Source organism: Salvelinus alpinus, chromosome 18, assembly GCF_045679555.1.
Source record: "Salvelinus alpinus chromosome 18, SLU_Salpinus.1, whole genome shotgun sequence".
NCBI classification, from domain to species: domain Eukaryota; kingdom Metazoa; phylum Chordata; class Actinopteri; order Salmoniformes; family Salmonidae; genus Salvelinus; species Salvelinus alpinus.
Genome location: NC_092103.1, coordinates 3,144,225 through 3,157,727, shown reverse-complemented (window position 1 = coordinate 3,157,727; position 13,503 = coordinate 3,144,225). Strand labels below are relative to the sequence as shown.

Below are 13,503 nucleotides of genomic sequence, written 5' to 3'. Positions count from 1 at the left end.
TTCACAGCGCCGAATGGGCCAAGTAAGAGAGGAAAGGTTGCCAGATTTGATCAAATGTTGATAATTTATTGGTCAGTATATATCTAATTCTTTCTAAGTGTACAGTGTTTGCCAATTCGCTGAGTCATATTTTGGTAGTGGGCGCTTCCCTCCTTTTCCAAAACAACAAGATTAGTTTTTTTGCCGAAATGAGACTGTAAGAGATGAGTTGTTTTTGGGGGTTGGTTAATCTGTTTAGGGAATCAGACACTCCCAGGATTATCAGAAGCGGGTCTGGGTCAATTGAAGTATCCAGAACTCCAAAAAATTCCACACCAATAACCATACAAGCTAGAGCATAGGGCAAAGCAGTGGAGTAGTGTACCCTGTGCAGCCTGACATTTATCACACATAGGGGATGTATCAGGAAATATCCTAGGCAGTTTGGTTTTGGAATAGTGTAATCTGTGTAATACCTTGAATTGTATGAGACTATGTCTGGAGTTAATGGAGCAGGTGTGGATATACTCCAAGCTATCTTCCCAGTCTGCCACCGAAATGTCAGTCCCTAGTTCTTCCTCCCATTTTGCCTTAATGGCATCTGTAGAAGGTGTGCTAACAGATTGAAAAGCATCATATAGACGAGATATCAGTTTGTCTGAGGTGGGGGATGTTTTTATGCATCCGTCAAACATGGAAGGCTTAGCGTTCCCAAATGTTGGGAGGTGTTTTCTAACATAGTCTCTGATTTGTAGGTATCTGAAAAAGTTACTTCTGGGAAGATTATAAGTTTCCCTCAGCAACTCAAAGGAAGCAAAGGTCCCTTCTATATATAAATCCCCTATGGTACTTATCCCCAACTCTCCCCATTGCTCAAAGGTGTTATCAAGGTTAGAGGGGGAAAAGGAGGGGTTCCTGGCAACAGGGAGCATGAATGACATTGGTCTAAGCTCAAAGTGGATTTTAATTTGCTTCCAGATTCGGACTGTGCTATGTATAATAGGGTTGTTACGATAAAGTGACCTCTCCAGATTGACAGGCGACAAAATCACAGCACCAATAGAGAAGGGGTGACACTCCTCACGCTCCATACTAAGCCAGCTGGGTGACGGACGTGCGTCATCCAGCAAAAACGTAACAGCGCGGAGGTTAGCGGCCCAGTAATAAAATATAAAATTTGGGAGAGACAATCCTCCTTCCGTTTTGGATTTGCAGAGGTGTTTTATTACCTATCCTGTGTGTTTTATAATCCCAGATGAAAGGATTGATAATTGAGTCCAGTTGTTTATGAAAGGATTTAGGTATGAATACAGGGATGTTCTGGTATAGGTAGAGCAGTTGTGGGGGGAAGACCATTTTAATGGCATTAATTCTTCCGCGCAGAGAAATTGGGAGAGTTCTCCAAAATTGTATGTTTGTCTTGAGTTTTTGCATCAGAGAGGGGAAATTCTCTTTAAATAGTAAGGAGTATTGTTTGGTAACTACAATTCCTAGATAGGTACATTTTTCTGAAGATATCTTAACTGGAAGATGTTCTAGCCAGGAGGTGTTTTGTAACCGTATGGGCATTAATTCACTCTTGTTCCAATTTCTTCTGTATCCCGAGAAGGTACCAAACAAATTAATCACATCAAGAATAGCTGGAATACTAGCTTGGGGTTCTGTTACATAGAGGAGAATGTCATCTGCTTATAGGGAAATCTTATTTAGAGTATCTTTAGTATTATAGCCGTGTATTGCTGCATGAGATCTGATCGCCTGAGCGAGAGGTTCAATGATTAGGGCGAAGAGCATAGGCGACTGCGCACAACCCTGCCTTGTCCCTCTGTAAAGGTTAAATCGGGGCGACAATGATTGGTTAGTGAGTATTCTCGCACAGGGGTTCCTATATAAAAGCTGGATCCAATTTATGAACCCATCTCCAATATTACATTTCTGTAGGACCTTGAATAGATAGGACCACTCAACTTGGTCAAAAGCCTTTTCGGCGTCAAGAGATATAACGGCAAGGTCCACGTTGGGTAGATTTAACAGTTTTTAATGTCATTTTCTTAATGGGTGCATGCTTATTAGTAAGTGGAATAAGCAATTTCATAAATGTGTCACGTGCAGCATCTGGTTGCTCCTCATTACACACCACGGACCAACAAATATTCTTTACATCAACAACATAGGAATCGTTATAAAATGTATTGTATGACCTCATATACACTATATTAGGCCCAACCTTTGGAACTTTGGTTTCCCTAGATATGGCAACTATATTGTGATCACTACATCTAATGGATTTGTGTACTGCTTTCAAAACAAATTTCTGCAGCATTAGTAAACATGTGCTCAATACATATGGATGATTTCATGATAACCTGAACCAGGTTGCAGGCACCAGTTACAGTTTGAAACTTTCTCTTGAGTGGGCAGCCTGTTGAAAGCCAGTTAATATTTAAATCACCCAGAAAATATTCCTCTCTATGGATATCACATACATTATTAAGCATTTCACACGTTATCCAGATACTGATTGTTAGCACTTGGTGGTCTATATCAGCTTCCCACCAGAATGGGCTTTAGGTGAGGCAGATGAACCTGTAGCCATATTACTTCAACAGTGTTTGACATGAGATCCTCTCTAATCTTTACAGGAATGTAGTTATGAATATAAACAGCCACACCTCCACCTTTGGCATTTCTGTCTTTTCTGTAGATCTTAAAACCAAATTAACAGCCATTAAAATAAAGTTATCTTTCTTCTGTTTCTTGTGATGTAAGTTTCAAGACGGTGCGTTAAATCCCCAACAAAGCATTCTTATAGATTCAACGGAAATACAATGTATTTTATTCAGCCCATTCAGCCATTACCAGACCGGGTGTGTTTGACAGGTCATTACAAAAATGTCTGTGGTTGGTACGTTAATGGAAAAAAAATGACAGTCACAAGCAAGAGTACGAAAGAGTCTCAAGATTAAAATGAAAGCAATCAATCCAGCGATATTTAAGTAACAAGTGGATTTTGCACCCCTCAAACACAGGAAATAGATGGCTGGAAAAGACAGATCCTTAGTTGGGTGGGCACCCCTCAAACACAGGAAATAGATGGCTGGAAAAGACAGATCCTCAGGTGGGCGGGGCACCCCTCAAACACAGGAAATAGATGGCTGGAAAAGACAGATCCTCAGGTGGGCGGGGCACCCCTCAAACACAGGAAATAGATGGCTGGAAAAGACAGATCCTCAGGTGGGTGGGGCATGCATATTGCTACTTACACATCTACTGATTCCATGGTTTCATTTCAAGCAGGACATACTGTAGGAAACCTACAATATTTCCCTAATGTATATACAGTCATGTAAATGAATAAATGCCATGTTATTTTTATGGCCCCGTAGTAGTGATTCTTCCAGTGGGATATTTAGGCTGAATGTGAACCAAACACTGGTCGTCTGTCTTTCTGGTTCTCAGCTATATAAACACTCCTCTCAGTTGGCACCTTGCAAAGAATACAGTAGTTTGGCCCACAGTATAACAAAGCACTGCAGGTCAAATAAATGCCTCTTACTGTCAATGCATGTGTTCATAATGTAGAGAGGAGATGGAGAGGGTTCTGACTCAGAGTAGAGAGCTGGGGTTACAGTAGGCCAGAGCCGGCTGGATGCTAGTGAGATCCTTTCAGTGTGAAGAGGCTGTGTGTGTGTGAGTGAGTGTGTGTGTATGTGTACGCATTCATGAGAAAGTGAGATCTGTTGATATACTGCAGAGAGTCCAGTCATACTGATCAGCTGTGGTTGGACAGTGTGGAGCCCAAACCGAGTCACAATATCCTGGGGTGTCTGTCCTGTCCCGCCCCATCCCTGCAACTACATACTGTATGTCTGTGATGCACTTGAGAGCACCCTTATCTCTCGTTTTGTATGTCTCACTCTCACTCTCCCCCACCCTCTCTTTCATTATCTCTATCTCTTTCTCTCTTCTTCCCCAATTCTGGCTATCTCACCATCCATGCCTGAGGGGACATCTGTCATTAAATATGGTACCTTATAAAACTCTCCTCCCTCCTTTTTTCTATCTGTTTCTCTCTGTCTCTCTCTGTCCCTCCCTCTCTCTCTCTTTCACTTGTTACTTTTACATATTCCCTCTGAAATGACAGCTCAAACTAAAACCTTATATAATTGTCCCTAAGACAACGCCCCATTAAAGCGCCGGTTTTAGTTATTGAACTACATGTGTTATCAGTGTAACAGTTCTACCATTCAACAGTCCAGTATGTGACCGCCTTCTTTGACATATGAAGTGAGCTACTGGTCAGGCTAGGGAGAGGTTAGCTATTATTATGTGTTTAACCCAACAGATGACAGGGCATTACATTACGTTGCATTACATTAGCTCATGTTCTGGCCCCTGAGACACAACACACAGGAGGGGGATGTAGGAGGTCTATCCTCCCCATGGACAGTGCTCTCAGCTGGGTCACGCTCTGCACGGTTTCCCCCTGCACCCCTCCACCACAGTGGAATAGGAAGTCATCAGGGGATGGGAGGGATGTGTGTGTGTGTGGGAGGGGGGTGTACAAGGAGGGTGCATCTCCACCCGCCTATCATTGTTATTTTAGTACGGCAGGGCCTCTCAGGAAAGAGGCTCCGGGGACTGTGTTTGTTTCAACCAGGGTGGTGTGTGTGTGTGAGTAAGTGAGGTGGGGCAGAAGTGGGACAGGGGATTTCCTGTGACCCTGTCACCTACTATAGAGACAGGGGTGTGGAGCGTGGGAAAGACCGAGGGTGCTAAGAGAGAGCACCACAACAGACACACAAACTACACCCCCACACACACTGTTGTGTGTACCTGCAGAGCACAGTCACATCAAGCAAAACATTTGTAATTTACGAAACATCACATGAAAGGGGCCTGTTATTAAAAGGGCCCTTATATAGTATGACATTTTCTTATTTAGCATTTGAGAAGCATCTTATAAAGGCTGTATGAATTCTTCATAAAGAATGACAAGTTATCCTTTGTTATCCTTTTTTAAAGAATGATTAGAATAGTCCAACAGTATTAGTCCATCAGTATTAGTCCAACAGTATTAACAGGCTGTAATTGCCATAAAAGCTGTGATCTCCCTCCCCATGTGCAGTAGATGTCTTAATGTGACTCAGGCGGCTCTCCTGCAACTGTAAAATAAATGCAAGAGTGACCTCTGGTGTTGAATTGGAAGAATCACAAACATTCTGATCTGGTTCTGACAACAATTTGAGATTGGAGTGAGGAGATGCAGTATTCTGCCTAACAATCTCACTCGGCTGCCCCCCGCGGTTAGTGATACACAGGCTGTCCATGGAAGTCTGTGTTCGACGAAACTTTGAAAGTTTTCTCTTTCAAAGTACTAATTTTTTGATATACAGTGCATGTACAATGTCACAGAAACACGACTGCTTTCAATGTGAAGTTCTAACATGAGTTGGGATGGTAGGAGGGAGTTTTATTATTTTATTTGACTGAGAATGTTCATTAGTCAATAAATATAGTGCTGAAACTGTGATACTGACGTTGGCATAAGATCAGAAATATTGTTTTGGTTTAATGTCCTGACAGGTCTGCAGACCATGATTAATGTAAAATCAATAACCAATTACGATTACACCTTAATTGCTGTGTTTGTCATAGTCAGTCAGGTTCTTTGTACAGTCGACTTTTCGTGTCATAAATCAATTTAACAGTGGTATTATTTATGGTTGACCAATATGCTAATTAATGCAGTAATTAGTGAAGTAAAAGTATTGTACAAGTATACTAATATCATAATATAGTGATATTGCACATATTATTGTAGGTGAGTATACAGCAACCTTTGGGGACAAACATGACCTCAGTGGTGTGAAGGGTAGAGTGTGTGAACCTTCTCCCCAGTGTTCCTAAGGGATACAACTGTACAACAGAATCTATATTAGTTCACTATATCTCTGCCTGGATCTCCCCTAGCAAATGACAATATAATAGTGTCTGCTACAGCTAGTGTTCTACCTTGCTCTTATTTCTCTGACCTTGACATAGACCCTGCCATGGAAACAGGCTGAAGTAGTGAGGTAGGAACGACTTTGCTACCAGGAGTCACGGCAACAGAGCAGGCACGAGAGGCAGCCAATTTCTTTTTTTTGGGGGGGGGGGGGGGGGGGCACACGAGGAGATTGGCTGAGTCAGGTTGGAGACCTGAGCCAACTCCCCGTGCTTACCGGAGGGAGCGTCATACTGGTCAAGCACCGTGTTATGCGGTGGAGCGCACGGTGTTTCCAGTGCGCGATCATAGCCCGGTGCGCTACATTCCAGTTCCCCCATTGGACGGGCTAGAGTGAGCATCCAACCAGGCCGGAAGGTGCCGGCTCAGCGCATCTGGCCTCCAGTGCGTCTCCACGAACCAGGATATCCTGCGCCGGCTCTGCGCACTGTATCTCCGGTGCGTCTGCACAGCCCAGTGCGTCCTGTGCCAGCGCCCCGCATCTGCAGGGCAAAAATAACCATCCAGCCAGAACGGGTTGTGCAGGCTCTACGCTCGAGACTTCCAGTGCGCCTCCACGGCCCAGTGTATCCTGTGCCTGCCCCCAGAACCAGGCCTGCTGTATGTCTCCCCAGCCTGGTGAGTCCTGTGCCTGCCCCCAGAACCAGGCCTCCTGTATGTCTCCCCAGCCTGGTAAGCCCAGTGGCAGCTCCACGCACCAGGCTGCCAGTACGTCTCCTCAGTCCATTGAGACCTGTTCCAGCTCTACGGAGGAAGCCTCCAGTGATGATCCATGGCACGAAGCCTCCAGTGATGATCCATGGCACGAAGCCTCCAGTGTTGATCCATGGCACGAAGCCTCCAGTGATGATCCATGGCACGAAGCCTCCAGTGATGATCCATGGCATGAAGCCTCCAGCGATGATCCATGGCAGGGAGCCTCCAGCGACGTCCCGCACCAGAGCCTCCAGCAACGGCCTCCAGTCCAGAGCCTCCAACGACGGTCTCCAGTCCGGAGCCTCCAACGACGGTCTCCAGTCCGGAGCCTCCAACGACGGTCCCCAGTCCGGAGCCTCCAACGATGGTCCCCAGTCTGGGGCCTCCCAGTCCGGGGCCCGCAACGAGGGTCCCCAGTCAACGAGGCAACGAGGGTCCCCGCACCAGAGGCGCCACCAAAGTGGCGTGAGCCAGAGGTGGAGCGGGGTCTACGTCCCGCACCAGAGCCGCCACCGCGGATAGATGCCCACCCAGACCCTCCCCTATAGGTTCAGGTTTTGCAGCCGGAGTCCGCACCTTTGGGGGGGGGGGGGGGGTGTACTGTCACGCCCTGACCGTAGAGAGCCTTTTTATGTCTCTATTTGGTTTGGTCAGGGTGTGATTTGGGTGGGCATTCTATGTTCCTTATTTCTATGATTTGTGTTTCTATCTTTTGGCCGGGTATGATTCTCAGGGAATCATACTTAGGCAGCCCTTTTTCCCACCTGTGATGGTGGGTAGTTATCTTTGTTAGTGGCACTAATGCCCTCTTAAGCTTCACGGTCGTTTCTTTGTTTTCTTGTTTTGTTGGCGACATTTACAATAATTAAAGAAAATGTACGCTTACCACGCTGCACCTTGGTCTCATCCTTCCGACGAGCGTGACAGCAAGAAAACGCTCAATAGTAATACAATATTACAATAAATTATTTATATGAACATGATGTGAAATTGAACTGCTAAATTATGTGATGTCTAAATCTGCATTCTCTACGGCTTTCTCTCTGGTCACTGTATGATCAACGCTCAAGACCGACAGCCCATCTCAGTATGTACACCTATTATCAGTTACACTTACATTTGCTGCAGCATAGCCTGTGCTACAGTGATATAAAGACAGAATGCACGTCTAATTTACACATCTCCATCTGGCTTTCTGGGGTCACCTTATTTCTTTATTGTGGTGATATGTATTATTTGTTTAAATTGCAGCTACAGAGTTTGAAACACTCCTATATCATTGCTTTAAATCAGTGCATGAACGAGCACTCTCTCAGCAGTCGCTCCCTCTCCATCAATTGCGTTCAAACTGTATCCAAAATAGATAATCCTGTTCAAGTGGATTCGGCAGTGGATTCGGAAAGTATTCAGACCCCTTGACTTTTTGCACATTTTGTTACATTACAGCCTTACTCTAAAATTGATTCAATTTATTTTTTTCTTCATCAATCTACACACAATACCCCATAATGACAAAGTAAAAACAGGTTTTTATACATTTTTGCAAATGTATTAAAAATCAAAAACTGAAATATCACATTTACGTAAGTATTCAGACCCTTTACTCAGTACATTATTGAAGCACCTTTGGCAGTGATTACAGCCTCAAGTTTTTGGGGGTACGACGCTACAAGCTTGACACACCTGTATTTGGCGAGTTTCTCCCATTCTTCTCAGCAGATCCTCTCAAGATCTGTCAGGTTGGATGGGGAGCGTCACTGCACAGCTATTTTCAGGTCTCCCCAGAGATGTTCAATTGGGTTCACGTCCGGTTTCTGGCTGGGCCCCTCAAGGACATTCAGAGACTTGTCCCGAAGCCACTCCTGCGTTGTCCTGGCTGTGTGCTTAGGGCCGTTGTCCTGTTGGAAGGTGAACCTTCTCCCCAGTCTGAGGTTCTGAGTGCAGTGGAACAGGTTTTCATGAAGGATCTCTATGTAATTGGCTCCGATAATCTTTCGCTCGATCCTGACTAGCCTCCCAGTCCTGAAAAACATCCCGCAGCATGATACTGCCACCACCATGCTTCACCGTAGGGAGGTGCCAGGTTTCCTCCAGACGTGACGCTTGGCATTCAGGCCAAAGAGTTCAATCTTGGTTTCATTAGACCAGAGAATCTTGTTTCTCATGGTCTGATAATCCTTTAGGTGCCTTTTGGCAAACTCCAAGCGGGCTGTCATGTTCCTTTTAATAACAGGTGTGTGCCTTTCCAAATCATGTCCAATCAAAGGAATTTACCACAAAAGGACTCCAATCAAATTGTAGAACCATCTCAAGGATGATCAATAAATGTCTTTAATGTAGGGCTCATAAAATGTCTTTAATCAGGCTCAGGAATCAGGCTTGAATTTTTTAACAAAAATCTAATCAAATCCAGACATAAACCTATTTAAATGCATTATAATGCTTAGAATGATATTTCCGGTATTGGCGGGAAATATTGGGTTACCCGGGAGAAAAGTGATTTATTGTCTGGATGGAACATTTGTAAAATACCAGGAAGATATTCAACCTTAGTTAACAGACAGTGCTCTCACTGTGGTAGACAGTGGAGACAGGTTGACAGCCTGGAGTTAGAGAGGACCAGACACTATGGCAGGTGGGCCCATCACACACCATCACAGCCTGTCTCATTCCATTAAGGAAGAAACAAGGACTGGGACACACACACACACACACACACACACACACACACACACACACACACACACACACACACACACACACACACACACAGTTTGTTTGTATATGTGTGATGGGTGGGAGAGATGTAATGTCGATAACTATCAAGGCTTAGAGATCTTTATCACACCCTCTTGGCCGCCATATTTCCTCTCCTCAGCAGATGGCGTAATTGAGGAAAGGGATGGATGGAGGGAGGGAATGGATTTCTCATGTCTTTCCTTGGCCGAAGTTGATCACAAACCTCAGCCTGGAGCAAAGCTCTTTTTAAGTTTGATCTTAAGGTTACTCGAATCCCTGGCTGTGACCCCAGTCTCCGAGGGTGTCTCAGGGGGAGTGGGATATGCAAAAATCACATTTCCATTTCACACCACACACTGTACTTGCAGTGAAAATTGACAAATATAAGCACACCCTAGTTGACCTTTGATACATATACAGTTAGGACATCTACTTTGTGCATGACACAAGTAATTTTTCCAACAATTGTTTAACAGACAGATGATTTCACTTATAATTCACTGTATCACAATTCCAGTGGGTCAGAAGTTAACATACACTAAGTTGACTGTGCCTTTAAACAGCTTGGAACATTCCAGAAAAGTATGTCATGGCTTTAGAAGCTTCTGATAGGTTATTTGATGTAATTAGAGTCAATTGGATTTGTACCTGTGGATGTATTTCAAGGACTACCTTCAAACTCAGTGCCTCTTTGCTTGACATCATGGGGAAATCAAAAGAAATCAGCCAAGACCTCAGAAAATAAATTGTAGACCTCCACAAGTCTGGTTCATCTTTGGGAGGAATTTCCAAACGCCTGAAGGTATCACGTTCATCTGTACAATCAATAGTACGCAAGTATAAACACCATGGGACCACGCAGCTGTCATGCCTCTCAGGAAGGAGACGTGTTCTGTGTACTTTGTTGCGAAATGTGCAAATCAATCCCAGAACAACAGCAAAGGACCTTGTGAAGATGCTGGATGAAACAGGTACAAAAGTATCCATATCCACAGTAAAACGAGTCCTATATCGCCATAACCTGAAAGGCTGCTCAGCAAGGAGGAAGCCACTGCTCCAAAACCGGCATAAAAAAGCCAGACTATGGTTTGCAACTGCACATGGGAACAAAGATCGTACTTTTTGTAGAAATGTCCTCTGGTCTTATGAAACAAAAATATAACTATTTTGCCATAATGACCATCGTTATGTTTGGAGGGAAAAGGGGGAGGCTTGCAAGCCGACGAACACCATCCCAACCGTGAAGAACGGGGGTGGCAGCATCATGTTGTGGGGGTGCTTTGCTGCAGGAGGGACTGGTGCACTTCACAAAATAGATGGCATCATGAGTACAGGAAATTATGTGGATATATTGAAGCCATCAGTCAGGAAGTTAAAGCTTGGTCGCAAAAGGGTCTTCCAAATGGACAATGACCCCAAGCATACTTCCAAAGCTGTGGCCAAATGGCTTAAGGACAACAAAGTCAAGGTATTGGAGTGGCTATCACAAAGCCCTCCCTGTCCTATAGAACATTTGCGGGCAGAACTGAAAAAGCGTGTGCGAGCAAGGAAGCCTACAAACCTGACTCAGTTATACCAGCTCTGTCAGGAGGAATGGGACAAAATTCACCCGACTTATTGTGGGATGCTTGTGGAAGGCTACCCGAAACGTTTGACCCAAGTTAAACAATTTAAAGGCAATGCTACCAAATACTAATTGATTGTATGTAAACTTCTGACCCACTGGGAATGTGATGAAAGAAATAAAAGCTGAAATAAATCATTCTCTCTGCTATTATTCAGACATTTCAAATAAAGTGGTGATCCTAACTGACCTAAGACAGGGAATTTTTACTCTGATTAAATGTCAGGAATTGTGAAAAACTTAGTTTAAATGTATTTGGCTAAGGTGTATGTAAACTTCCGACTTCAACTGTACATAGGCACACACACACCAGCCTGGTCACCCGTAATACAATTCAGTATTCGACATCCATCATGTGTGAGGTCTTCGGCAGATGACGTGGAAACGTAAATGTAACATTGAACACTTCGATGAACGTCTAATTCTGACGTGGGACTGTGAGAGCTTGTTGTACAGCCGCACATGCATACACACACGCATACGTGACACCCTCCTCACACCTCCTCCTATCTGTCCCCTGGGTAGGACTAGGGCACTCATCACAGGAGGAGTCAACCCTGCCGTCAGATTGTCACCTCCAGTTGTCACCAGGGAGTGACATAGTGGTCCTGGGTGGGGACAGTGGTGACAGGGTGACAGACATCTAGCTTGGCCTCAGATGATCCAAGCTATTGCTCTGGACCTACCTTAGATACACAGCATGTCTTTAGTGAAGGATGACTTCCAGGACATTGACCAAAATGCAGCCTTTACATTTTAACATCTGAATAATTCTTATTGGTAATATGTAATAACTTTTTTGTTCCTTCCACAGATCATGCTGAAGATCTGAGGATCTATCTCATCCACATGACTGAGGTAAGCAATGTGTGTGTGTCTCTCAGAGGGGCCATGCACTCCAGTGGAAATCACATTACAGGGCAGACATAAGGGCTGGCTCAGAGTTCTAATGAGAATGGACCCCTCTCTCTCTCTCTCTCGCTCCTGTTTATTCTCCCCCTCTTTCTCTCACACTGAGCATCTTTCCAAACCAAACCAATCATTACTTTCAGACACAATACTGATCACAAACATAAATACTACTGACACTATACATTATGCTACTAATACAAAACTTCTCTCTCTCTCTCTCTCTCTCTCTCTCTCTCTCTCTCTCTCTCTCTCTCTCTCTCTCTCTCTCTCTCTCTCTCTTTCCTCATCTCTTTCCTCATCTCTTTCCTCATCTCCATCCACTTGTTCCTGATCAACTGCCCTTGTCTGCCATGTTGGTAAAATTTTGAAAAACCGAACTCCTCTGTAAAACCTTGTTTTCTCTGTAGTGACCAACTGTGAATAATACATGTGGCATCATTGCCCCGTTCTCCTTTTAAATCTGCTCTGTAACCTAATTACAAGCATATGAATCTATAACAGCTCACGGCTTTATGTAAAAACCGTCCAGACAAGGTAGCACTGTTTGGTATGTGCCCACTGGCAATGGTAAGAAGAAGGGAAAAAGCTCCAATATTCAGCCATGTCTAATTAAGATGGTTATAAATAGCAACTGTTATGCAAGTGAGGAGGGAGGAGCCGCCCATGGCTGGTGTGAGGAGTGAGAATGGTGCTTTTTGTAGACTGTAGTGTGCACACACACAGACAGACAGATCTTGTGGGTTATGCCTTGTGATGGGATGTCTACTCCACTTTCTCCATCCATTATCAAAGGAAGTAAATGTGTGTGTGTGTCTGTGAGTGTGAGCACATGTGTATCTCAAACACGCACAGAGACAAGACATCATCACAAAATACATAATTCATTCAGCCTCAGTATCCCGTCAAACCTAATCCTCTGTCCATGCCGCTCCCTTAACAGCAGCTATGCAACAGGATGGCTTACACACACACACACACACACACACACACGCACACGTGCACACTTGCACAGTTGCACACACACACATACACACACACATGCACATTCATCCATCATACCTAATTCAACAGTCATCACTTTACTCTTGTTCATTTTCTGCCTGAAGGAACCAAGCATGCCAACTAAAACACTGCATGTACTTACAGATCCAAAGACAGATTCTGAGTTCCAGTTGAGTTTCAGTGCTGAGTTGAGTATGTATAGCACTCATACACACGCTGGGACTAAATAGTGTTGATAACCCCCTCTCATGGTTGATCCCCTACTTGATGCAGGGTGACTTGCCCCTAGGCCAGCCCCAGCCCCAGCCCCAGATACAGCCCCTATATATAGACTATGGCTGGTCATTGCATTGGGAACTATTTCGCTTTGGCTGTAAATCTGTGAAAGTTGATTAGAGGAATGTCCTCAGGGCAGAGAGAGGGGGAGAGAGGGAAGGGAGACAGGGAGAGAGGGAAGGAAGATGGCGTGGGAAGGGAAGGGAGAGGGGGAGTTAGGGAAGGGAGAGGGGGAGATAGGGAAGGAAGAGGGCGAGGGAAGGGAAGG

General features: G+C 44.6%; 1 protein-coding gene across 1 annotated transcript in view; it reads left to right on the top strand.

Moving 5' to 3' along the window:
* The window catches only part of LOC139544612 (regulator of G-protein signaling 3-like), a 232,276-nt gene that overhangs the window by 84,999 nt on the left and 133,774 nt on the right, over nucleotides 1–13,503 (top strand). Inside the window, exon 15 of the mRNA XM_071351939.1 lies at nucleotides 11,860–11,903. Within this exon, the coding sequence (XP_071208040.1) occupies nucleotides 11,860–11,903 (44 nt within the window). The remainder of the gene's footprint in view (nucleotides 1–11,859; nucleotides 11,904–13,503) is intronic.